This window comes from Solea senegalensis, linkage group LG16, assembly GCF_019176455.1.
Source record: "Solea senegalensis isolate Sse05_10M linkage group LG16, IFAPA_SoseM_1, whole genome shotgun sequence".
Lineage (NCBI taxonomy): Eukaryota > Metazoa > Chordata > Actinopteri > Pleuronectiformes > Soleidae > Solea > Solea senegalensis.
In genome coordinates this window covers 1,214,176-1,242,121 of record NC_058036.1, presented here as the reverse complement: position 1 = coordinate 1,242,121, position 27,946 = coordinate 1,214,176, and the positions used below count along the sequence as shown (strand labels likewise).

The following is a 27,946-nucleotide window of genomic DNA, read 5'->3' as shown; positions in this document are numbered from 1 at the left end:
ATCATTATTACAAAGACTCTTTGATCAGATCATGTCTCATCAACCTGAGCCTGGCTGCTCTGTGTGTGTGTGTGTGTGTGTGTGTACGATCTCAATGTCAAACCTCAATGTCATCTGCGCATCAGCGTCACTGAACCTCTTAGCGTCTCGCTAATGTCCCAGTGCTAAAACATTAGGTAGGCTTCTGATGCCATCCTACCCCAGTGCTCCGGGCTAATATGCTAATGCTAACAGGTAATCTGATTCACTCGCTTTTTGCTTTGAAGCCGCTTGTCTCCCAGCCCACTGTGTGTGTGTGTGTGTGTGTATGCTAATTAGAGCAGGGAGCTGTGCCTCTTTAGGGCAGTACTGACTGTCCTCAAATCCACCTGCTGCCTTCAACATGCAACAGTTTCACCTTAAAATGAGACGAGGCTCATCTGTCACTATAACTGCACTTCATACAGAGTTTGACCTCATATGTCTTTCTGAGGCTCACTCTCCCACACCAAAGTTCAGAGAGAAAATCAGTGATTTTAGCTCACGGGGGACACAGGAGCTGCTGGTCTACTGCTGCCTCATGTGGTCACTTTGTGTCACTGAGGTCAATCAGAATGAAGGATTGTTAATACAAAATAAGACATTTGAATTTAGTGATGGAGGCACCAGTGGATCAACAACTCCTGTATGCTGTAAAAATCACTGATTTTCTCTATGGGCTTTGGTGTGGGAGAGTGAGTGGTTTATGAACTTCAGTTTCCTGTTGGAAAAGTCCGTTTAACAAAAGACTGGGACAATAAAATCTATGTCAGTTAAAGTCTACGATATCTATGTCACATGTTCACGTCTTTATCTCACTGTGAGACAGACTTTTCCAACAGGAAACTAAAGTTCATAAACCACTCACTCTCCCACACCAAATCCCATAGAGAAAATCAGTGATTTTAACATCACAGCACACATGAGTTGTTGATCCACTGCTGCCTCCATCACTAAGTTCTAATGTCTTATTTTGTATTATTGAAAACTTTTATGATGCACAAATTCATATACTGTATGTAAAAGGTTTAGAGAACACTGGCTTTATAAAGATGCACCAAACAGCTGTAAAGGGCCATCCATCATTTTAATAACGATAACAATAATATCTTTTATTTATATAGTGCCTTTAACTTATGCAAAAGACACTTTACACCAATGTGAGACACTAAAAAAATACACAACAGACAGATATTAAAATAGAAAAGCAGACACAGTAGTAATGGAGTAATCTGTCATAACCCGTAATCTCAGTCACTGAGTTAATCTTGCTGATTGAAGTGCTTGAAATGTCCTCAAAAACATCCATAACAATGAGTTTTCTTTAAAGGAGACGCCACACAGTCTTTTCTACTCTGCCTGATTGTCTCTATTTCCCTCTCACACACCTCTCTCTGTGTCTCTCTCTCGGTGTGTGAGTGTCTCTCTCTCCGTCTCTCTGCGTCTCACAGACACATAAATACATAAACACAGCCCTGTTGTCTGACGCGCATAAAAGCAGAGCTGCTCTGCATGCCTTATCGCCACCGTGATTGATGGCTGGCTGTTCTACTCTTATCGATTCTGTGCTCTTCATATATTAAACGGAGGAAACGGAGGCGAATCGCTGGTGGAAAACGAGGCGCTGAAATACGATCGCTCGCTGCGATAGCCCGGCTAATCTGCGCCACCTAATTCATTCCTAACATGGGCCGGGCCTCCTCCGGCTGAGGCGCAGGCAGTCACGCCGTGTTTTCCTCCGCCGCTGATAGATGTACTTTATGTTTATTAGCTGTGAGGTATTTCACCAGCTTATCTGGGAATTACGTGGGGCACCGCGGCCTCCGAGTCTGTAAAATTACTCAATCAGCCGTGAGATTTGGAGTAATTTACGAGGTTCGCGAGGCGGTAATGATGGCAGAATGCACACAGTCATGTTTTATTTGGAGAATGTTGATGTATGGAGGTGGTGGTGGTGGTGGGGTTTTCTGAAGAGGTGTAGCTACTGGTTTGGATTTCAGAGTGATATTTTATTGTTTATCTGTGAAATGTAACGTGTAAGGCGCACAGTGTCACTGCTATCTGCTCACATCCTGTAAAGCTGCTTCTCAACAACACAGTCCTTAACTCTTTAATCAAAAATGTAATCTGTTACATATTTTAACAAGTATAGACAACACGTGATGCACGACCTGCGATAAAGATCCTATCACAACACAGTCATTCTGTGATATTCAGTATATTACAAGACACCATAGAACCAATACATCTGTGTAACTCAAGAATAGAAAATGCAGATATAATCATAAATTGTCCTGCTCAACTTCACAATATGTGTTGTTCTTTTGTTGCCTTTGATGTCGCCGCTTTATCTCACTGTGAGACAGACTTTTCCAACAGGAAACTGAAGTTTGTAAACCACTCACTCTCCCACACCAAGTCAAAGAAAACTGTAACTTTGGCGTCACTGCATTCATAATTTATTTGTCATACATGAAGATTCTTTTGCTGTTTATATAAAGCATACATTTTGACCAATTAAATTTTTTCCTCTGCTTTTAAGTATTTTTCTTATATTTAAGAGGGAAAAAAAAAAAATCAATAATGGCATTAATCATTGCTTACAGACGGTATTTTTATCCCCGAATCGCTGCCGTGGCTGCAGACCCTCAGTGTGTGTGGGGGGGGGCTTCTGTGTGTGTGTGTGTGTGAGGGATTAAAATGCGTCGTCCCATCCGTCTCCACAGTGTGTATCCTGCTCCATAAATATTGGTATATTGGTGGTGTGGAGGTCTGACCTTGTCATGTGTTGACTGATGCTCATGTGACCCTCAGCTCAGCTCAGCGCAGACAGACGAGTGTCTGAGACACGAGTCGACCCGGAGCCGAGTCTCAGAGGAAAAACGTGTCGGACAAAAAGTATCTTCTTCTTCTTCTTCACGTCATCACAAACGAGAACTTTGAGTTTGTGCGAGAGAATCATACAAATCAACCACAAATTGTCCTTGTTTATGAATAATGAAGCGATTCCAACGGTTATTTTGTAGGTGAAAATGTACGAAAAACTTTTCTGAACGTTTTATTTAACTCAAGCTGCAGCTAACGATTATTTTCTCGTTCAATAGATGGGGTTAGGGATTGGTCCAGAAAATGTCTTAAAAAACGTAATTTAAGAAGCTGTAAAATGACAGAAACTAGAAAATATTTACATTTAAGAAGCTGAAAAATGACAGAAACTAGAAAGCATTCACATTTAAGAAGGAAATGCTATTGCAAAACTAGAAAAGCATTCAGACATTTTACAAAGTTGTAAAATGACAGAAAAGTAGAAAAATATTTACATTTAAGAAGCTAAAAATGACAGAAACCAGAAAGTATTCACATTTCATGTTTAGACAGAAACTAGAAAAGAAGTCGATTAATAAAGCTTGGAAAAATTAATATGAAAACTTGTATTCAGGCATTTAAGAAGTTGAAAATGAAGCAGAAACTAGAAAAGTATTCACATTTAAGAAGCTGAAAAACGACAGAAACCAGAAAGTATCTAAGCATTTAAGAAGCTGAAAAACAGAAAACTGTAAAATATTCACATTTGGGTGAAGCTGTAAACAGACAATAGAAACTAGAAAATATCTGTATTTAAGTAGTTGAAAAAACAGTAAACTAGGTCTGCTACATTGGTGCTGAAAATTGCAGAAAATATTCACATTTGGAAGCTTGAAAAATGATAGAAACTAGAAATATTCATATTTAAGAAGCTGAAAATGACAGAAACTAGGAAAATACCTAATGAAAGAAGCTGAAAAATGACAGAAAACCAGAAAATATTCACATTTAAGAAGCTGAAAAAAACAGAAACTAGAAAATATTCACATTTAAGAAGCTGAAAAATGACAGAAACTAGAAAATATTAAAAAAAACACAGACCAGTTTAAATGGTTAGTAATTGATTAATAAATGATAAATTTTAGCGTACAAACATGAAAATAACGTTCCCTGGTCAGGAAATATTCAATAACGTGTTGAATTTCTTCAATAAAACTGTCTTTGAAACTTCAAAATATCTAAAATTCTGTTAGTAATACTTTAATTTTCCACCTAAAAACTTTCCTCGTCATTTCATTTGTCTTTATAACTTTATGTCCACTATTTTCTCCATTAATCGATTAGTCGTGTGCTTCAAAAAATGTCAGAAAATACGGAAAAATATTGTCCACCTGTAATACCTCCACCGACCACCTGGGAAATGACGATGCTGGGAAAGACGAGAATATTATTTTTATTTTCTGTATGTTTTTTAAATTCAAATATTTAAAAGTGAATTCACAGGCACACAATGTGGGAGCAGACGTACACACACGAGACACTCTACACACACACACACACACAATACACACACACACACACACACACACACACACACACACGCCCCTTGATAGGAATACCAGTCTCGTGTGTGTGTAAGACAATGTGTGTGCAGCTTGTCCCACAGCAGTACTGGAAAAGTAGGATGTTGTGAAGTGGAGCTAAGTCTTTGGTGCTTGGCACCCTTGAGCCATGGCACACACACACACACACACACACACCACACCCACACACACCCACTAACACACACACATAGAGAAAGAGAGAGAGAGAGAGAGAGAGCGCCAGATCAGAAAGGGCTGTAATGATGTTCAGAGATCTGACTGGAGTGTTTGCCCAACATCGCCTCAGGGTCATTCATCCATTCATCCATCCACCCATCCACACATATTACTAGTATGTACTGCTACCCAGTATATGTCCAAAAATGTCCTGTATATCAACCATATGTTTAAAAAATGTTGAATGGTTTGATGATTGTGACGATTGATGTGTTTCAGAGTTTCAAGCTGAACGTGGACGGTCACAGCGCTCTGAAGGAGAACATCGTGGAGGAAGGACGAGCGCTGCTCACCGTCATCACCTGCCACCAGTCAGGTACACGCACACACACACACACACACACAGACACTGGTGGCCATCATAACCCAGCCTCAACTCTGTTCCATTCATTATTAATATTAGGATTAACAGAGTGACCTTCAGTGAGGAGAACTCATATGAACGTCTGCGAGAGAGAGAGAGATGAAGATAAAGAGAGAGAGAGAGAGAGAGCAGGAAGGAAAGCCAGTGGGCAAAAACATTCAATAAAACTTAATATTTTCTCAAATTTTTGAGCGAGAGTGGGAAGTGGGACTGCCGTGATTCCTCGAATATTAGTCGACTACTAAATGAATCACCGACGTTGTTTTTTTAAATAATTAAAGCCAGTTTGAGTGATGTTCCATAAAACAAAGAAATCATTCAAACCACTTTGACGGTGCTTTTAATCCAAATCTGACAAACATGAATCTCGGCGGTCTCATCGCCAACGTGAAGGCCCGTCTCCCTGTTTTTATGTCGCTGTGCCTTTAACTCTGTGAAGCACTTGGTTTTTTTACTTTTAGTTTGTGGACAAAAACAAAACGCTTGAGAACCTCATTATTTCCAGGGTTGACAAACACTGATCAACATTTTCTGAACCAATCAACTCATCGATTAATGGACATAAACTTATAAAGACAATGTCTGCTAGTAAAAGAACGACGAGACGTTTTTAAGTGGAAAATAAAAGTATTTCCTTAGAGACTTTTTTGATATTTTGAAGCCTCAACAACACCTTTTATTGAAGAAAATCAACATTTTATTGATCAGTTATTTATAAATGACTACATCTTTATAACAGTTAAAACCACTTTGTGTGATTTTTCAGCTTCTTAAATGTGAATATTTTCTGCTTTCTATGCTCCATAAAACAAAGAAATCCTTATAAAACTGATTTGTTTTAGTTTGTGCACAAAATCAAGACAAAGTTTGACACCGACACTGATCAACATTTTACGAACCAAAGAAATCATCGATTAATGGAGAAAATAGTGGACAGAATCTACTGGGTTAGAAGAAGAAACAAAGAAGAAGAGGAAGTCAAAAGAGATAAATGGGATTATGGCATCATTGTTTACCTTTACTCGTACACGGCCTCATGTGTGCGATAGTTGGTTATCTTAAAGCACAATTTTGGTTGTTTATAGCATAAATACCACCCTTCATTGACATAAAAGGAGTGAAACAATCATTTTGAGATGCTGGAAAAGCTTGAAGATGGACAATAAAAGTGATTTGACCTTGGAAAAGGTTTTATTCTCTTAAAATTCAGTGAGCTTTTTCTTCACTTCCTGTTTGCTTTGCTACTTTCCTCAGGACTCTGCTGAGATCCGCGTTGGTTTGTCTGTAGATAAATAAACCTTCATATTGTGATGAAAGTGCGTCTGAGGATGAGCAGTGAAAACCTGTGAAACCACGTGAATAACAATAATAACAACGAGGTCCGTGTCGTCCGTGTGTTTGTGGCCCCGCAGGTCTGAAGGAAATCCTCCAGATGGTTTCCAGTCAGTGGGATCAGCTTCAGCGGCAGATCCGGCGCCAACATGGCTGGATGCTCCGCGCCCTCCGCTGCATTCAGTCACGCCTCCTCTACACCGGCCAATCACAGGAGCTCTTTGTGGCGCCCGCCGAGCCGCCGGCCGCCCGGCAGCCTCCGTGCACCGCGGACGACCTCAAGGTAAGAAAATGTTTTTATTTCTCTGTGTTTCTCTTCATCTGGTTTTTAAGTTCTGATCCAATCATTTCCTGACATATGACTCAGGTTATCTTACACACACACACACACATGCCATGCATTGACTTCCATTCATTTTCAGCAGCCTAGTTTCTATTGGCTCTCAATTAACTTCCTGATTGGATTTTCATTTCTTATTGGCTGCTGGTTAATTAGCTTGACTTTGGAAAATGAGATGTCATCTCTCTCTCTCTCTCTCTCTCTCTCTCTCCCTCTCAAACTTTCTCTCTTCTGCTTGTTTTCATTGTTGCTCTGTTCATTTCCTCACTGATTTGAATTCAGTCTGCACTCTACGTTATTGTTTTCTAAAATCATCGACTGTATCTTTTCCTCATCTCAAATATGCCACCAGGGGTCCCTCTCTTTCTCTCTCTCAGTTTGGGATCATGAGCTTCAGTGACTGATCCTCGCTCGCTTTGTTTTCCATTTTTTGAGTTAAAATTCATCGCATCAGCTGATTATTTTTATTTATTATTATCAGCTGATTTTAAAAGTGTGACTCCACCTCCCTCTCTCTATCTCTCTGTCTCTTGCGTGATCAGACATCTCAGTGAATTTACTCTTGTGGCCTGTGGGTGTCGTTATAACAGCCGTCCCGTTACAAAAAAATGCAAACTTTTATTGTGAATAAGTAAGTCCTTCTTATCTGTTGCCACTGACGCAGGTGGTGTGTGTGTGTGAGTGTGTGTGTGTGTGTGTGTGAGAGCACTGCTATAAGCTGCTAATGAATTCTTCTCTTGTTGAGATCAATAAATACATTTGTCTGCATCTGAAAACTGACCTTAAACCTTAAACCAAAAGAACAAAGAAAGACATAAGGCTGCACTTTTTTTTTTAATACAAATATAAATTGTAGCACAAAGTGCGTTTCACAATAAAATCAAGCCCCGCCCCCTCACATACACACTTACAGAGCTTTGTGTTGCCATGGAGTCATCTGTGATGATATTTCACATCATTTTAAATACAAATGAATTTTAAAACTCAGACATTTGGAGATGTCTGCGGTCACAGTGACTGAGGATTTCCTCACATCCTTCACTTCCCCCCTTTGACAACACAGTTCAGTTCCTCTTCCATCCTTCCTCACATCCATCCTTGACTCCTTTTTATGGTTCCTTATCCTCCATTCTACCTCCTTTTTGAATCTTGTCTCCTTTCAAACCCTCTTTTAACCTGGTCTCCTCCTCTTCCTCTTCACCTTCTCTTCCGCTCCCTCGTCTCCCTTCTCTTCTTCTCTTCTCCTTTTCTCCTTCCTCCTCCTCCTCCTCCACAGGACTTGACTCTGGTAGTTTTCAGATTGTTTAGTTGCAATTAGAGCTGCAGCAGCTTGATCACTGTGATCAGTCAACAGCATGCCACACCATTAACCACCTGTGTGTGTACTGCAGTGTGTGTGTGTGTGTGTGTGTGTCTGTGTGTGTGTGTGTGTGTGTGTCTGTGCAGGCGCTGCTGCAGGTGTGTGTGTGTGGTGTCTGTGGTGTGCTGTGTGTGTGTGTGTGTGCGGTGTCTGTGTGTGTGTGTGGGTGTCTGTGTGTGTCTGTGTATGTCTGTGTATGTGTGTGTGTGTGTCTGTCCATTAGCTGCCTGGCCACAGCACATTAACAGTCCATTCATTATCCGTGTGAATCTCCCTCTGCACTTAAAGCTTTGATCCGTAAAACCTCCAAACAACAACCTGAGGTGTGAAGCTGCTGAATTATTACACACACACACACACATACACATGCTTCATATACTTCTGTGAAGGTGTGAATTATTTAGTTCATGTCTGTTCTCAACAACAGAAGAACTTCCTCAAGTTACCTGACATGTTTTTAAAGGCACAGGAAGTCATTATTTGCCACCAGGGGGCGCTCACTTGTACTCTGACTCTGATCCCAGTGTATTTCAACAAAGAACAGCTTTACACATGTATTCCACTAACCCTGTGTGAAGTGATGAATGGTTTAAGAGTCATTTGTCTTCCTTAATAATGTAAAACACACAAATGAATGCAGGAATAAACCAGGTATAAATTGTAAAATTGTAAAAATTAGATATTTAAAGTATTTTAAAGTGATTTAAATCACAACTTTGGATTAAACTTACGTTCCTAACGTTAAAAATAAACATAAACAACAACTGCAGAGTCCTCTCCTCTCCTCTCCTTTCCTCTCCTCTCCTTTCCTCTCGCCTCTGACCGTTTGCACTTAACAGCGTTTTAACCGCGACACGACTCTGCCGTGTTTTGGACGATGGAGTCGTGAGACGCGCCGATGATTTTATGGAGGAAATAAACAATAAGTTCTGCAGTAAAAAAGAAAAAAAATCCCAGAACGTGGCTTTACTGTGTGTTCATTATCTGCTAGTGCTCTTTAATGACAATCAGATGCATGGACTAATTACTGTGTGTGTGTGTGTGTGTGACTGCAAGGTCAGCGAAGGGCATCATGTTTATGTGTGTGTTTATGGAGCTGCGTTTAAAAAAAGGAGATGAAATTACAGATACGCTGCACTCGCTCTGTATGTGTGTGTGTGTGTGTGTGTGTGTGTGCGCGCGTGTGCGTTACAATGAACGTAACCTTGACTAAAGGGCAAAATAAAGGGCAAATTGGAATAAATTTATCAAATTATAAAGCCTCGTGCAATATTTATCACCAGCGGATCCACCATTCATTACAAAAGATTAAATACCAACTTGTATCAATAATTCATCCTCTTAATCTTCATTTTTAGTGCAATTAAGAGCAGAGGCAAATGACATATTTCACACCCGACTCCAAGGCGCTCAGTAATTATTCCACTGGATGAGGTGTCGCGGCTCCGCCAACGCCAGCAAACGCTCAAACCTTAACGTGTTTGGACACATTTATCTGACTCCATTATCGCTCTGTGCTTAATGACGGTGACACTGATCAAATTACTTCACTTTATATCACACAACGGGAGCCCAGATGAATGCATTACTGTCCCACGACGTTCAAGAAGAATTAGGATGAGGGAAAATATCAAATTGCAAAAATCAAAGTCAAAAATTTGTTCTATATATTCACTGAATTATAGATTAAAAACATGATGGCGTAGCAACACATCAGATACTACATACATATATATCTCATGTATATTTACTTTTCCACGTCAGTTTAAGTCTGCGACGTCTTTATCTCACTGTGAGACAGACGTTTCCAACAGGAAACTGAAGTCTGTAAACCACTCACTCTCCCACACCAAAGCCCACAGAGAAAATCAGTGATTTTAACATCACACACACAGGAGTTGTTGATCCACTGCTGCTATCACTAAGTTCAAATGTTGTTATTTTGTCAATTCGGCATTTGAAATCCTTTGTTCAGCTTGACCTCAGTGACACAAAGTGACCACACGAGGCAGCAGTAGACCAGCAGCTCCTGTGTCCCCGCCAGCTAAAATCAGTGATTTTCTCTATGGGCTTTGGTTTGGGAGAGTGAGTGGTTTACAGAGATCAGTTCCTGTCTCACAGTGAGATAAAGACGTGATCATGTTCTTAAAGTCATTGTAGACTTAAACAGGCGTTCATTTTTATTCAAAGTCTTATGTGTTAAAACCCTGAACTGTCCCTTTAAAAAGTGAACACTCGTTAATTGAAGCTCATGTTGACCTTGTTTTATATTTTTTATGATTTTGAATTCATGTCATTGTTTCTAGAACAATGTTAGTCTCTTACCTTCTATTAATTAATAGCTGGCATGGTCGTCGTAGCAACAACAGGTGTGGTGTGAGGTCATTGCCTTAACGAGTCTCTGCAGGGTAATACAGTGTGTGTGTGTGTGTGTGTGTGTGTGTGTGTGTGTGTGTGTGTGTGTCTCCTGGTGCCAATAAGAGCTTGTTGTTATTAGTGTGAACATATGTTGTCACTCTGACGAGGTCCAACACTCCTCTCCGTCTCTCCTCCTCTCTCCTCCATCTCATCCCTCTGTAATGTGACATTCACTCGTCCTTCTCTTCTTTCTCTCTCTCTCTCTCTTTCCACCTCTCGGTGAACGGCGAGTGAAAAAAAAAAAGAAAAGTATAAATGAACGACGTTAAAAGATGAGTGGAGAGACGGACGTATCCATCAGCCTCCTCTCATCCTGCATCCATCCATCTGACTCCTCTCTCACTCACCACCCATCCATCACTCTCACTTTCTCTTTCTTTCTTTCTTAGCCTTACTTTCTTTTTATTTCTGTTTGTCTTTCTCTCTATCTTTCAGTTTTCTCTGCACTTCACCTCATCCTCTCTTCACTTCCTCCCTGTTTCCTCTCTTTCTCTCTCTCTCATTCTACATCATCCCTCCTTTCCCTTCTCTGTCTTTTCAGAGAAGTTCCAGTTTCTCCTTCCCACATCCGTCTTAAACTCATCCTCATCCCTCTATTCCTGAGGTTTTCCCCACACTCTTCCTCTTTTTCCCTTCTTCTTCTTCATCGTCTTTTCCACTCATCCGTCCACGTCTGTTCTTTCACTCTTCAGTTTAAAGCCTCGCAGACCTTTACGTCTCTTCATTCATCCCCCATTTCTCTCTCTCTCTCTCTCTCTCTCTCTCTCCTCCAAGCTCCCATCGCCTCCTTCCTTCCCTCCCTCCCTCCTCTCCTTCCCTCCTTCCCTCTCTGGAGCGGCGATTCATGTAAATGTCAGGAAATATCAGAGGAGAGGTTCTGGGATTAGGCAGCGAGGAGGAGATACAGTGATACCAGCAAATATATAACACTCTGACAAGACGGGGGATTAGGACACACACGCGCGCACACACACACACACACACACTGAGAGGGTAGATTATTGTGTGCCGCTGCATTTTAAAGATTTGTTGTGCATGTGTGAAGATTTTCAAGTGACATCTGTCGTGTTTTGTTGCATATTAAAGATGAAGGAAAGGTTGAGTGTGTGTGTGTGTGTGTGTGCAGGTGTGCGTGTGTGCGCGCGTGTGTGCGCTCAGGGCGAGTGAACACAGACAGAGAGGGAGTGAGGAGGAGTCGAGGTGGAAAGGTGTTTAATACGAGTGTGAAAGCAGTGTAATATTTAACAGCTTAGTGGGATTTGTCTGTCACATTACAGGGGATTGGACTGGTCTGGTAACACACACACACACACACGCGCAGTGACGGCTCCTGAATCTGAATGTTTCCGTGGAGTTTCATCACTCAGATGTTATAAAAGTGTCATCATGTTTGGACAGACGATATATTACCCCCACGTGAAGGAGAGTTGAAGACAGAAATGTGTCTCACAGCAAAGATGAAATTTTTAAATGAAGTTTCTCCCCCCCCCCCACCGAGAGAGAATCTGTGTTTTACTCCAAACAGATCAATCTGATACAAATCTGATTCACGACAACAAGTTTCTCTCTCTGAAAAAGAAAAAAACAGGCTGGGCTTTGTCTGTGTGTATATCTCATATTAGATTAATGTTATTTAAACAGATTAAACTCAGATTAATGACAAAGACAACAACTAAAAAGCCCACACAGGCTCAGCGTTCACACAGAATCACTGAAATCTAACAAAATAATCTTCTATATTCTTCTAAAACACAATAATAATGCTTAAAAAAAGCATTATTTCCTCATGTAATCACTTAAAATGTTAATTTAATGAATTTAACTATTACACAGAGATATTTGATACATTTGATACATTTTCTCTCACGTCTTTATCTGCTGCAGGTGACTTTGATTCACTGTAACACACACACACTTACTGTACATTTCTTATTTATTATTTTTTCTTTTCAAGAATTGGGGAAGACTGGAGTGTACCACTTTCCCTCAGGGTGTGGGGGTGGGGGGTTGTTGTGGAGGAAAAAGGTGACGGGTCGAGATTAGAACGTGTTCTTTTGGACACGGGGACATAAATCCTGTTAGAGAGCTGAAACACACACACACACACACACACACACACACACACACAGGTGTATATATATTGAATACACACTTAAAGGCACATACAGCAAAACTACTGACACACACAGAGTGTGTGTGTGTGTGAATTTCTCAGGCAGGAAGTGATAAGTGACCTCAGATGTGGCTCTTCTCACAGTCTGAGTTGAGTTAAATAATGTTTAGTGTGTGTGTGTGTGTGTGTGTGTCTTATCAGTGTAGCTGGTGGAGACAGCTTGTTGGCCTCAGGCTTCTATTTCACCCCATGGACCACACAGACAAGGAAGGGGGGAGGAGAGAGTGGGGTGAGGTGGTGAGACGAGGATTGTGGGTAAAAAGAGAGAGAGAGAGCAGAGGAGAGTAAGGATGGAGAGCAGGTGAGAATGATGGAGGAGCATAAACACGATGCGTTCACTGACACTGACGGAATTTACAAAAACTTTTCCTGCGTCGCGGCATGTCTCGACTCTACGCGGTTTGGTTGGTTTTCGGTTACTATAAAGCTCCCCCTCAATGTGGGCGGAGTCATCACATCACCGTTAACCGAAGGGCTGTTGCATTCTTCTCGTCTTCCACTCGTCGTGGAAACGTCTACAGAGAAGAAAGCGTCGTCTTGTTTCACCTTTAAATTGGAGAGCTCCGCGTGGAGCTCGTCATGCCAAAGATTTTTCCTAAATAAGGTGTTTTTATATTTACTAATAAAGGGCTAGTATGCGACTTATATGCATGTTAGTAAGCACCTAGTTAATGGTGAATACGTGTTCCCTTATAAAAAGTCTGACTGAATATTTAATCTAATTACTAAATATATTCGATTTTTTGAGTAATTGTTCAGCCATAATGACAATAATATTTGTTCAAGAGTTTACATAGAGTTTACAATAATAGTGATCTTTGTAAATAAGCCACACGCAGCGAGTTTGACACCACTGACATCGGTCTTGCTCGTGGGTGGAGCTAAACAATTTAATCGCGACTATTCTGTGACTTTGATTCACAAACACACTTTTGTCGTAAAACCAAGAAGTTGAGTTCAACGTTGCACACATTTATGACACATTTATGAGTTTTATTTTTCTTTATTTCTTTATTTTTATAAAAACAAACAAACTTGTATTTTTCAAATAAAAAAGTATTAATTCAGTTCTTTTATTGAGGTGAAGGTGAATCAGACTCTGATATCAGCAAATGATGAGTGAGTAGAATTCTGAGTGTCAAAGTAATGGAAATGAGAGGAGGATGAAATGAGGATAAGAAAGAGAAAGGGATGCAGTGGAGGAGGAGGAGGAGTAGTGAGGTTTGATGGAGATGCAGGTTTGTGGAGATTGAAGCATCCTGAACACGCAGAGCGACTCGTCTCTCCCCCTCTGAGTGATTTAAATATTGACCTCAGGTTATTACCGGGTTTTTAAAATCAAATTACCGAGTGTTGGACTCCTGCCTGATTCCTGATAGAGCCAATCAGACGCCGCGGCACACTGCACTTTACATAAATTAAGATTAAAGTTGTTGGAAGTTCCTTTTTTTTTTTTTTGGAGTGAGTTTAAACCGTCACTTTATCAAGATGGTTTTAAGAAAAAGGAGAAAATCTATCTGAGAGTCGGTGTTAATCCTGGTTTAAGATCCACCCAGCTGCATTTTCAGGTCAGTGTGTGTGTGTGACATAAAAGCCCTGCGGCTTCACACACACACACACACACACACACACACACACACACACTGCAACAACACTGTCGGCAGCCGAGTATTTAAAGATGAAAGTTTGCAGCATCAGGGATTCATTTATGCACAATATTTACATATTTCAACATATTCAACATTCATGTCTATATGCTATAAAAATTAATCTCATTTTTACTTTTACAAACACAGGGAAGTCTGATTCAGTCACAACACGTCACGTAGGGATTCTTACACCAGTGGAACTCCAATCTGCAACAGATGAGAATACTTTATTGTTGTATTTATATTATAACTGACACATTTTGAACTAATCATTTTTGTCGATATTTTTTGGAGGGATGGGTTTGAATGATTTCTTTGTTTTGTGGAGCAAAGAAACTGGAAAATCTGTTTAATTCATAAAAAAAACTCCACCAAAACTGATTAATCAATGATCAATGAAGCTAAGTATTTGTGTATTTGGACGTGTGCTTTTTGCTTTAAAAGGATGATACCGTTTCAAGTTTCCACCAGCAACAGCTGGGTTTTAAATCCCTTTATTAAATTTTTAATGAAGTAAAAATGCTTTAAAACAATTAATGACTATTTATAAAACTACAAAATATGAATCAGTAAAAGTAGAAACTGTGTACTCTAGGACAGAATGATACTGAACATTAAAATGGATTATTAATTGTTATTAAAACGGCAGAGACACACCCTGCACAGATCGCCGGTCCATAGTTTTTGGATTTTCTCGGAGTAACGGTAATGAGACGCACACATGTCAAATCACAGAAGGGTTCAACGCAGTCTCGTTATGAAGATAATTCACAGTAAAATCTCACTAAACCAACTGCATTAAATGTCACAAAAACAACGTGAAGCTTGTTTGTTGGGAAGGAACTGTTTGTGTTAAAAAGTCTGAAACACAGTCAAAGTGACGACTAACGCAGTTAATTATGTGGAAATGAGTGAAATCTGGAGAAACCAACGCTCCTGCAGACGCACGCGCTCAGTGAAGACACACATTATTTTACGTGGAAGTTGTCGAGAGTGAAAAGTGTCTCCCTCCCTCCCGCGTGCGTGCGTCTCCTCCCTCCCACCTGCAACATCTATAACGGCTAAATGAAATATGCAAATATGCGCCGCCGTCGATCCCAATAAGAAATAATTAACGCTGTCTGCTCTCCGTGGCGGCAGGTATTAGCATGCCAATGCACTCCAAAACGTAATTTATAAAGTCAGTTAAAAAACATCAAGCTCTTTCTGTGTCTTTGCCGTCGGCAATCTGACGTTTGTAATGCACTGACAGAGAGGGGGAGGAAATTGATAGTGGTGGCGCTTCTTCTTCTTCTTCTTCTTCTTTTAATTTTCCCTTCCTGATATTTTTCAAATATTTAATTACGTGGTTGGTTTTGAAGCCACAGATGGTTTGTGTTGTATTTCCTTGTTAAACATGGGTACAGCAGCCGCGCTCCTGATTACACCTACAACTATTTGAGTTTGATGAAAGTTTCCAGGGAAAGTTGCTGTGTCTGTTAACGAGAAAACGCCTGCAGAGACGAGAAATGAATTTGTTTCCTTCAGTTCCACATGTTCACACTTCAGTTTGAGATGTCTGTGAGTTTTACCCTCAAAGTTTTTCAAGAAAGTGTTTGGAAAATGAAGGAAGGAGGAGCCAGGGTTTGATTGACAGCCTGTTCTGCCTCAGTCCTGTGTGGATTTAGTGATGAAGTTTGTCAACCATATGTTTACTGTGTGATTTACTGCTAGATTTAATGCTAGTGTACCAGTTTTGTTATTAGTTTTAATGGTAGTTTAGTAGTAGTTGTAGTAGTTTTGGTAGTTTTTTTAGTGGTCATTTATTAGTTGTTTTAGTGGTAGTGTTAGTATTTGTTTTGGTCGTAGTTTTAGTGGTAGTGTAGTAGTTTTGTTAATAGTTTTAGTGGTAGTTTTCTGCCTAAAGTCTGTAGTCACGTTTGTCAATAAAACACTATCATTATCACATTTCCTTGTTGTTTGTTTTGTAGATTTGATGCATAAATAAGTGAATGATCTTCCTTACTGTGATGTAAGTTTCCTGCAGTGACTCAACTTTTTTTTCCATTTCATAAATCCTTATTTTTTACGACACAAATTAGTAGGAGGGATAACAAAGAAAAAAATATGTAAATGAGCAGCAGGAAGAGTGATGGTGAAGGGGGTTTATTTCAAAATAAAAGCATTGTCGCCGCTGATGGAAGAGCTGTTCTGAAACAGTGGAGACTATTTATTTTTCATTAAGGGAGAGTGGTGAAGGAATTCAGCTTTGACAAGACACACACACACACACGCACACATATCCTATATACACCCAGACTGCCACAGACATATGGACTGACACATGAATATAAATGAATGCATCTATGCAAGGACAAAGAATAAACACTGACAACACTCATGAGCTGACTGACACACACACACACACACTCTCTGTCCTCCTGGTGACTTAACCCCCATCTCTGCGCTCTCACTCAAAGCCACACAATCAAAACCACATTTTGATATAATTTCACTCATTTGCATTTATACATTATAACGCATGCGCACACACACACACACACACACACACATGCCCACATGCATGGGCTCTGATCAGAGATTCTCCATCTTGTTCTTAAATAAAAGGCAACATGACCACTGTAGGCTGTAATTACCACCAGAGAGGCTGCTGTGTGTGTGTGTGTGTGTGTGTGATACCACTCTAGTCTTGCTGTCAGTTTGTGTGTCTTGTCATTTTTCTATCTTTACTTGTGATATTTTTTTTGTCAAGAGAAATAATGAATGAGAACAACAACAAAGTGTGTGTGTGAGTGTGTGTGTGATGTACACTAACACCGAAGTGTTTATCCGTGTTTGTCCCCGTTTGTCTCGAGCGCCTTAAAAATCACCGTCACATCCTCGTTGTCGTGTTTACGCAGACGAGGACGCCGAGAGTGAAGGCAGCGGGAGAAGTAATAACGGATGGAACAGAAGGAAAGGAGAGAGAGGGAGGGAGGAGGGAGGGGAGGAAAAGAAGTGAGTGAGGAATGTGAGAAAGCACAGTTGAAAAATGAAAAGCACGGACAAATGGAAGGAAGGAGATGCGAGGACAGCGTGAATGGATGGAGGAAAGATGGAACAAGGAGATGACGGGGACAAATGAAGGAAGGAAGGATAGAGCACAGGACGGGAGGATAGGGAGGAGGGATGGAGAGATAGAAGTCCAGAGATGACGAGGAAAGAACCAGAAGAGCGGAGGATTAGAAAGCGATAAAGGTGAAGAGGGGGGTGTGAAGGAAAGGCGGGAAATAAAAAAGAGGAGTGGACAGAAAGACGGATGGATTGTTTTCATAATCCATTAAACCGTCGACTATTTCCTCACTTAATCAATTCATCAGTTTGGTCCATAAAATGTCAGAGAAACCTGGAAATGACGACGTTCTTAAAATCAATCCCTTTTTAATGATGTCTTTGTTTTACACGGAGCAAAATAAACAGAAATTATTCACATTTAAGAAGCTGAAAAATCTCACAAACTGGTTCTAATTGTTTTAAGAATTTAGTTATTTATGAACCATCGATTTATTTGTTGCTATTTGTCTCAAAATAAGGAAATCATCAATAACACGTGAATTTACTTTAATAAAAGTGATGTGGAAGCTTCAAAATATCTTTTATTTTGACCTAAAAACTGTTTCTGTCATTATTAATTGATTAATTGTCACTATTACAGGATTTCCTTGCGAGGTGGCGCAAAATAAACTGAAAATATTCACATTTAAGAAGCTGAAAAATCATTTAATTGATTATTTAAATAGTTGCAGATGAGGATGGAGGGATGACACTGAGGTCGCAGAGATGGACAGAATAAAATTGGGAAAAAATATGAATGAAGATGTGGAGACACAAAAAGAACAAAAGATGAGCAGAAAGGAGGAGGAGGAGGACCGAGCGTGTGTGTGTGGGAGGGGTGCGGGGTGTATGAGGAGGATGGAGGGATGGATAGATGGATGTGACGGAGGTGTGGAGGCTGTTTTTGTCTCTCTACCTGTGAGGCACAGTAAATCAGAAGCAGATAAGGTAATTCTGCGAGTCGTACATCATCGGGCTGCAGACACTTTTATGGCCAGCAGATTGGCTGTAAGGGCTGCTGATTACAATGAGAGAGAGAGAGAGAGAGAGAGAAAAGAGTGAGAGAAAAGAGAGCAAGGCTCTGTACGTCTGACAGATGTGTGAGGTCAGTCCTGTGACATGAAATCCCACGTTTCACCTCGTGATCCGCGTCTACTCTGTGTTCTCTTTGCAGTTTTCTATCTAAAAGTCTAAGAAATAAGAAAGAGAAACAGCAGTTTTTGTAGATCTCATCCTGATTAATGAAAAACAGCTGCTGCAGATGTTCATTTTCAATTTTCTAGGGGGCGCTGTGGAGCCAGTTTGCCACACACAGTCCTGTGATCCACATCAGACCCTTCTAACCTCTACTAACACACAACGTTCACAGAACATTAGCCTCTGTTTCTCCTCAGGTTATCTATATTACATCTTACTTTTTTTACAGAGGATTATATTTATTGTTATTATTCCATTAGTCATGTAATAAATATACGTTGTGCCACTGTTGACGACTTTGTCAATTTTCATGTCTATTTGAGTGTCCTTTGCACTGTTAGGTCCAGTTTCCTGGTTTTTGTACGGTTGCCATGGTTTCCCATAAACCACACAGAATCAACAATGTGTTTTTTAGTGATTTCGCCCATTTTGAGCTGGATACGGTAATCCCTGTGAGCACAGCGCATGGACATGTAGATGTATATGGTATTTCCTGTTGCCACCGAGTGGCCCCAAAATGTGTTGGGTTTGGGTCATGAATCTGTGTTACTCTTTATTTTCGTCTTGAAACCATCTGTGTTTCACAAACTGTCAGTGTGTGTGTGTGTGTGTGTGTGTGTGTGTGTGTGTGTGTGTAGTTGGACAGCCTCAGGGCCTGTGGGCCTCGGTGCTGAAGCTGACGTCAGGTCAGATGTTCAGCTTCTCTGGTCGACCGTTCTCTGAATATTTAAAACTTTTCTACACACTCGTGAAAATCTGCACCGCTTTTAAAATTACAAACGCCGTGGTTAATTACAATTTCATGACGTTCTACAGTAAAGACCAGTGGAGCTGTGGGGTGGGGGGTGGGGGCATGTGGGGTGGTGTAGGGGCGAGAAGGAAACAAAATGGCTGCTGAGAAATGTGGAGTTACTGTATATGTGGAGCCAGAGCAGAGCAGAGGGTGTTTATTTAGTATTTATTCTGCACTTCATCATCTCCTCCTCCACTAATCCAGCGGCTGAGGCACGCACCACTGACCACGCTGTATCACTAACCTCTGCCTGGATCACAGACACAGACACAGAGAGAGAGGATGTCTATCCCTCCATCTGAAACCTTGTTAAATATTCATTGACAATTATTCCGCTTTGACCGAGGAGTTAGAAGATGCTACTGCAGAGAGAGAGAGAGAGAGAGAGAGAGAGTGTGTGTGTGAGAGAGAGAGAGAGAGAGAGAGATGAAGGAGAAGAATAATAGAAGATGGGCTTGGTATTATGATACATCACTTGTGTGTAAAAATCAGTAAATGACCTGCGGATAAACACACACACACACACACACACACACAGTCAGAGGTGTGAGCATGATTAGGTGAATGTATTAAATATTAAATATCACATTGTGCCTTTGGTGGATTCATCTGAGAGTGAATGACTGAATGACTGAATGGTCCACAGTCGACTGAGGTTCAGCTTCTTAAAGAAGTCGGAAACAATGTGTTAAAACTGGAAAAATCAAACATTTGAATGCAGTTTTTTTATGATCAGATTTGACTTTAATCAGCTGTTTGCTCGTCACTTCCCTCCTTCCTCAACTTTCTTTCTTTACTCACATTTTCCCTCCATCCATCCTTCCTTTCTTTCTTCCTCATTTATTTCTTTCTTTACTGACGTTTCCGTCCGTCCTTCCTTCCTTCCTTCGTTCCTTGAATATTCAGGGGCGATTTTCTCTGTTTTTTTGATTCTCTTTTCCGACAAAGAGACAAACTTTTACTGACATGAAACAGTTAAACATGAACACAAGTTAAACCGTTTTGTTAAAATGTCACGAAAGATAAAACATGACAAAAATGAGCCAAACTTGTGTGTGTGTGTGTGTGTGTGCTGATGCTCTGCCGCTAACATTTAACACCAGATTATTTCCTCTATAAAGTTCTCCGTGTGACATGTGACCATTGAGGGGATTCATTCATTCATAAATGAAAGTGAATTGTGACAGATTGACAGACTCCTAGTTACAGTTTATACGTTTGACGTCTTTGTCCACTGCAGCTCGCGAGGACGTCCTCTGTCGCCGCGGCGAGGACGTGGCGGTGTTCCGCGGGTCGCCACGGAGACGAGCGCTCCCTCAGGTGTCGTTGGAGCAGCTGCTCGTCTCTGACTGGTCGATCTGGTTTTACTCTTCCTCGACTAACGAGGCCGTAAAAAGATCGGAGTCTGTTCCCGGCGGAGACGCCGTGTTAACGGCCTCTGTTTGTTATTTTAGCTTTTTTAATTCCCCACTGATTTGGCTTGTGTGTGTGTGTGGGGGGGGGGGCACTGTTGCCGTGGAAACCGTGTTAATTCAGTGACAAAGACCCTCGAGGGCGACGGTGGCACAAAGTGACAGATGCCAACAGCTGTAAAACATCTTCTCTTTTCTTTTTCTTTCTTGTTTTCTTTTTTTACAGTTTCACTCCTCCTTCTCTTTTTCCATCCTTCCTTCCTCCCTTCCTTCCTTCTCTCTTTTCTTCCTTCCTTCCTCACTTTTCTTCCTTTGTTTCTTCCTTCTTTCCTCACAACTTTCTCTCTTTTCTCCCTGTTATCCTTTATCATCCTTCTTTCTTGTCTTCCTCCCTTCCCTCCCCCTCTCCCTCTCCGTCTCTCTCTCTCTCACTTTCAGGAGATAATCTGGTTCATTATATGGTAACAGAATAATCTCTTTTATCTGGTCTTTTCATTCTGACGTGTTTGTTTGTTTGTTGTAATTGTTTTATTTAAATTCTTGAAACAACTCAATTAGTTTTCAGAGAGATGAGGCTGCACAGACAGACAGAAAGTCTCCCTCACTCCTCTTCCTCTGTGTGTGTCTGTGTGTGTGTGTGTGTGTGTGTGTGTGTGTGTCAGTGCAGGGTGAGGTTTGTAGCCGCTGTGTCACACCTCATGATTTATGTTCCATCTTTGGTATTGAAAATAACTGGAACAGCGTCCTTGAGCAGAGTAGAAATCCCCAGGAAGAGGAGGAGGTGAACGCGGGGAGAAGCAGTGAGATAAATAAAAGACGATGACCACGTCGTCGCTCTCCTCCCTGCGTCGCGTCACTCATTACTTTCAGACTTCCAGATGCTCGTCGTCAAATCACGATCTAATAAGCAGGAATTACACAGAATGGACCTTAATTACCCGTAATTTACCCCCCAAAAATCCTAATTCCCTTCTGCCACCCGCCACGTAAATAAACGCCACTTTTAATTAGCTTGTTTCGGAGGCCGCGGTGTCCGTGCTGATGGATATGAGGAGCCTTTGAGGCGGCTGAAGGTAATTTGATTGTGGAGAAGCCTGCTGCATTTTTAATGCTCTCAACTCAGTCAGGCCTGACGTGATGTTTTCTTTACTTCTTCTTCTTCTTCTTCTTCCATTCACACGTGTCACCTCTGTGTGTGTGTGTGTGTGTGTGTGTGTGTGATGCATAGGTGAAGCCGTTGGTGGTCGTGCTCCAGCAGCGTCTGCTTTCCTCAAACTAACTTCACTGGAGGGAGAAAAATAAACGTTCATTTTGCCGTCAAACCTGTGCTGCAACAACGTAACAATGACATTTTACATTCAAACAAACTGTGGTGCATGAGAGCGAGTGAGAGTAACACGCGTCCACAGAGCCCCGAGATGCATTCATGGACCCTCCTAACTTCCATCACTTCACAGCATGTTTAGCTAAGAGGGAATCTCTATAAGAGATTCAGGGAATCTCGTAAATATCATCGCTTATATGTGATGGCACAACGGTAGCTCAGTGGTGGTGTGAGTCGTCTTTCAACTTGAAGGTTGTGGGTTTGACCTCCGTGGGATGCACAGTATAACGAGCTTAGAGGAGCAGCTAAAAGATGCATTCAAGGAACCACATAAACGCCATCACCTCTGTGGGGTCGTCCACAGCATGTTCAGATGCGTTCAAGGACCCTTGTGAATTTCATAAATTCTCCGGGGTTCACAGCATGTTCAACTTAGAGGAGAAGTTACACGATGCATTCAAGGACCCCTGTTGATGATGCTGTTTGTTATTTTCAGTCTTTATTTTCCACTTATACTGAACCTGAATAATTAAGTAGATGTTTCCTAAAATGTCTTCTTCCTAAATATGTGACCTTATCCACTTTAAAGAGCAGTCACAGTAGCCAATCACAGAGCAGGGATGTGTTTACCTTTGCCCTCCTGAACCACAACAACTCCTCACTGTGTTTGTTTTCAAACAGACGTGTGTGTGTGTGTGTGTTTTCCTTCAAATCATATTTGATTTCATGCATAATTAGCTCGACCATGCTGGGTGTTTACACACTGACACACACACACACAGACTGGATATTCTCACACTGCTCGGAGAATTCACAACATTTCTACCTTATTAACAGCTTTGAAGATACACTACATACCTGTGTGTGTGTGTGTGTGTGTGTGTGTGTGTGTGTGTGTGTGTGTGTGTGTAGCCTGCAGGCAACATCCAATTTGCTGATAGAGTGAGGTGAGGTGGGAGAGAGAGAGTGTGTGTGTGTGTGTCGTCTTTGCTTTGCTGGAGACTCACTCGCAGTCGGATTAAAAACTTAATTATGTTTTAAAATGATATTTTAATTAAATATGGAGGGAAGCAGAAATGGACTGGCACCAAAATAATTATTCAAACATCAAACTGCGTCTTTCTGCTTGGGCCAGCAGAAAATAAAGTCAGCAGGTCTTTATTCTGTTTAATCCTCTGTTTTCTCTCTCACACACACACACACACACACTCCCACAATGCAACACTGACTTACACAGGTGATTCATTATTAATTATTTAATTTCTAATTATTGATCGGTGTGTCGGTGGTTGATGTGCAGTCTCTGACGTCTCATGTCGGGAGAATTCCTGAGCTGCTGTCGTTTCTGGTGAAAGTTCATTTGTTTTTTCTTCTTAAACGAAGTTGGTTCATTTATTTGCTCAGCGATTGGAACGATATTAATAATCATTTTAATGTCCTCACACGCCATCATTGTGATACTAAGATACTGTTGTGATGATTGTTCAAAAAATAATCAGCTTTAAACTCTTAAATATGGCGTCGTGTTTTTGTCGTTGGTGTCTCTGGGATGTGTGAGCTCTCAGTCTGTCAGACGACGTCTCAGATGCGTCAGAGTAATCTGGTTGACCTTGTCAGGTGACCTTTGACATGTGACCTGAGATGATACAGCGTGACAAAATCACTGAATGTCCTCACTTTATGTAAATATCACCACTTTCTTAAATTTCCACACTTTAATTCAACGTCCTCTTTTCCCATTAATGTCCTCACTTTCCTTAAATGTCCTGTAGTCGACCATGTCAGGTGACCTTTGACACTTGACCTGAGTTGATACGATGCGTTAAAAATGGACACATTTGAACTTGAATGCAGTTGTGTGTTTCAGGCTGTAGGCGGCAGCACATTTAAACTGTTGACCACGACGTTTGTGTTATTGTGACATTAAAACCATCAGCAGTGATGTCACGACTTTAATAAAAGTCATTTTATACTTATATAATATATATATAAAGTCAACATTTGTTAGTGTTTGTTAACATGCAAAGATTTTTCTCTGTTTGTGTTTGGGCGTGATGATGGAGGGATGAGTGGATGAATGCAGAGGGAGAGATGATGGAGGGATGAGTGGATGAATGCAGAGAGAGATGATGGAGGGATGAGTGGATGAATGCAGAGAGAGAGGGAGATGATGGAGGCAATCAATATTTCTCGCATTCTAATTAAAGCCTCACAGTGGAATAAATCCATGTAATTATCAGTAAATGAAATACAAGGTCACTTTACCTGATGGAGGGATGGACAGACCAGGAGGACGGAGGGAGGGAGGGGATGGACAGAGAGGGATGGAGGGATGAAGGAGGAGGAAACAACAGGAGGACAGTTTGTGGACAGTGTGTTTAGTTTGTGCTGACGCAGGATTTCATTTTTTATTCTTTGATTAGTTCAGTGGACTTTAAAGTAGTCTTTAAACTTTAAAATGTCCTCACTTTACTTAAATGTCCTCACTTTACTTAAATGTCCTCACTTTACTTAAATGTCCTCTCTGTAGATTTACTCTTTTTTCCTCACCTTGTAAATCAAGACCTTACTGTTTTAAGAATGTCTTCACTTTCCAAAATATGTTCTGGGCTTCTTCATAGTGAACACAGTGTGTGTGTGTGTGTGTGTGTGTGTAAACTTTAAAGGGATATTCCACCTTCTCTGAAGTGGCAGATGAGTTAACAGAGATGAAGACAAACACTAAATAAGTGACTGAAGTCACTGCTGGAGACTTTAGATGTTTCCTGTCCTCCTTCTGTCTCCATCCTTCTTCTCATGCATGCATGTGTGTGTGTGTGTATGTGTAATGAACTGATAAATAGACACACATAATGACCTTGTGTGTCATTCAGTGTCTCTGAGCCAATGGAAGACGCTGCTGCCTTCATGCTGCTGTGTCTTTAACCAATAACCCGCAGTCTGGTGTATGTGTGTGTGTGTGTGTGTGTGTGTGTGTGTGTGTGTATAAGCAGGGACTGGAGAAGTGTTATTGATTTTTCAGGTGATCATCATTTTCTCTCTCTTCTCTCTCTCTCTGGGCTGCTTGACTTTTTTTAATGGTGTTTTAGGTCTGCATCACTAGAGCATGCTGGGAGATCAGCTCATTTGGCTCAGAGACGTGTGTGTGTGTGTGTGTGTGTGTGTGCTGTCTCCTCTAATACGACTTGTTTGCAGTGAAAATCAACATTTGTAGAAGCAGAAAGAGTGAACTGTGTTTCTCTGCCTTTGATCACACATATTTCCAGCAGCGACACTTTGGCAGCTGATCAATACCAATATTGGTGATCAATACTAATATTAATGACCTCTGTTTAAAGAACATAGTCATAATGCACAAATTTCTCTGGACAAATTTAAAATGATGTTGTCTTTTTATGCATCCAAGCGACACAGTCATTTATCTGAGCAGCAGCGCCACCTGTAGGCACAGTTGGTCTTTTTGTGCACTTGAGCTGTTATCATCAACAGGGAGAATATAAAAACTAAAGTAATGTAGAAAACTGCTGAGTCATGATCAGTCAGATGGTTCAGGTGGTTCTGGTTCAGGTTCAGGTTCAGGTGGTTCTGGATCAGGTTCAGGTGGTTGAGCCCAGCACTGGGGGCAGGTGTTAATACAGCAGCTCACATTAACACAGCTAATTAACACTCGCCTCTGTACTAATTAACACGCAAACTAATGAGGAAATAATTAACCAGCGTGAAAATAAAAGATGTGATCTTGATGAGGACGAGGACGAGGGGACATCGCAGACAGAGACAGCTGACGACCTCACGGGGGAATCCAGCAGGTTTTTATTATAGTCTGTCAAATCTGACTGTGGTAAATCTACACTTTAAACATCTATAGGAATTATAATAACATCTACGTCAGTTTAATTCTGCGATATCTACGTCAAATGTTCACGTCTTTATCTCACTGTGGGACAGACTTTACCAACAGGAAACTGAAGTTTGTAAACCACTCACTCTCCCACACCAAAGCCCATAGAGAAAATCAGTGATTTAAGCTGCAGGGACGCAGGAGCTGCTGGTCCTCTGCTGCCTCGTGTGGTCACTCTGTGTCACCGTGGTTAATCTGAACAAAGACTTTTAAAAGCTGAAGTGACAAAATAAGACATTTGAACTTAGTGATGGAGGCAGCAGTGGATCAACAACTCCTGTGTGTGTGATGTTAAAATCACTGATTTTCTCTTTGGGGTTTGGTCCAGAGAGAGAGTCACAGGTAGCACAGGAAGAGAGAGAGAGAGAGTATGGCCATAACTTCTTTTTGTGTCTTTCCTTTTGCAGAGAAATAACAATCATTTTAATGACTGTGTGTGTGTGTGTGTGTATTGCCGGCAATTATTTATTCTCCTCTCAAAGATGAAAGCTGAGGATTCATTCAGCCGCTTCACACAAATCAAACTGTATTACTGTATCGACATGCACAGGTGTGTGTGTGTGTGTGTGTGTGTGTCTCTCACTGAATGCAGCCATCTCATATCCATTATTGATCCTGTATCATTACCCACTGCTCCGCTCTATCAAGACAAAAACACCCTGTTATTGGAATATCTCACCTCCAGTATCGACCCGTGAACACACACACACACACACACTTAGATGTTGCTGGAAATTAACATCCAAAGACAAACAGAAAAAAGACTCACTTATTAAAAAAAACAATAGTCCTTTTTTCTTTCTTTCTTTCTTTTATCGCCTCATTAACGTTTTTTGTTTTAAAAGCAAAAACTGCTCATAATCAACTCATCAATTATTAACTGATTACTAAAAGAGTGTGAGTGTGGAGTGTTTTCTGTGATTCTCCAGCTTATTAAACATGTTTTATATTGAATATGAAAGTGAAGAACTTTCAGAAGTCACCAGACTCTCCAAGGGCAGGAGAAGTGACTCCTCACTCCACAGGCGACAGACTCTGTTTGTGGTTCTGAAACTGATACAGTTGTGATTAGTTGATTGAGTCGTCTATCGAGTGATCAGGTAGAGTTTTAGTGTTTGCTGCTGCTGCTGTTACTGATGCTGCTGCTGCTGCTGCTGCTGCTGCTGCTGCTGCTGCTACTGTTACTATTGCTGCTGCTGCTCCACTCTCAGTCCCGACTCTGCTGTTTGATTGGCAGTTATAGCCTTGGGAAAACCCTGGGAATCAAACACACATGTACACGATCAGACACACTAATATAAGCGTGCAAGCACACGCACACACACACACACACACACACACACACACACGTAGTATTTAAACAAACATAAATGCACATAAGCAGTACAAAACAACCTCTGTGTGTGCATGCGTGTGTGTGTAGGTGTCTGTGTGTGTGTGTGTGTGTGTGGGTGGGTGCGCGTGTGTGTGTACAATGTGCTGAATCAAGTCATTTCGGGGCTTGTTGCTTACATGTCAGGGCCAATTTACCCAGCATCCCTGGAAACCCTCACAAGAACATCTCCCTTGAGGTGTATGTGTGTGTGTGTGTTCATTCATGTTTACACCCATGTATGTGTGTGTTGAGCAAGCACACATGTTTTTTTTCCACTGCTGTAAAAATGTGTCTTGATTCCCGACACGTGTGTGTGTGTGTGTGTGTGTGTATGTGTGTGTGTGTGTGTGTGTGTGTGTGTGTGTGTGTGTGTGTGTGTGTGTGTCAGAGGCTCCAGCGTCTTCATATTCATCAAATGAGTCAGATTGTTATTGATTGATAGTTTCTGTTAACAGACTGGAACCACTGCATTCAGCTTTTACAGACGTTACAGACGTACATGTGAATGACCACATGAGGACACTCAGCCTGTCACTCTGTTCATCTGAGCAGTTTTCACACATTCACACATC

The 27,946-nt window shown here is 41.1% G+C and overlaps 1 protein-coding gene across 3 annotated transcripts in view; it reads left to right on the top strand.

The window, feature by feature from the left end:
* Positions 1 to 27,946, top strand: part of akap6 (A kinase (PRKA) anchor protein 6) — a 134,056-nt gene that overhangs the window by 45,476 nt on the left and 60,634 nt on the right. For all 3 annotated transcript variants that reach the window (XM_044046748.1, XM_044046746.1, XM_044046747.1), the window contains exons 12-13: positions 4,863 to 4,959; positions 6,420 to 6,622. In XM_044046748.1, coding sequence (XP_043902683.1) covers positions 4,863 to 4,959; positions 6,420 to 6,622 — 300 coding nt within the window. The remainder of the gene's footprint in view (positions 1 to 4,862; positions 4,960 to 6,419; positions 6,623 to 27,946) is intronic.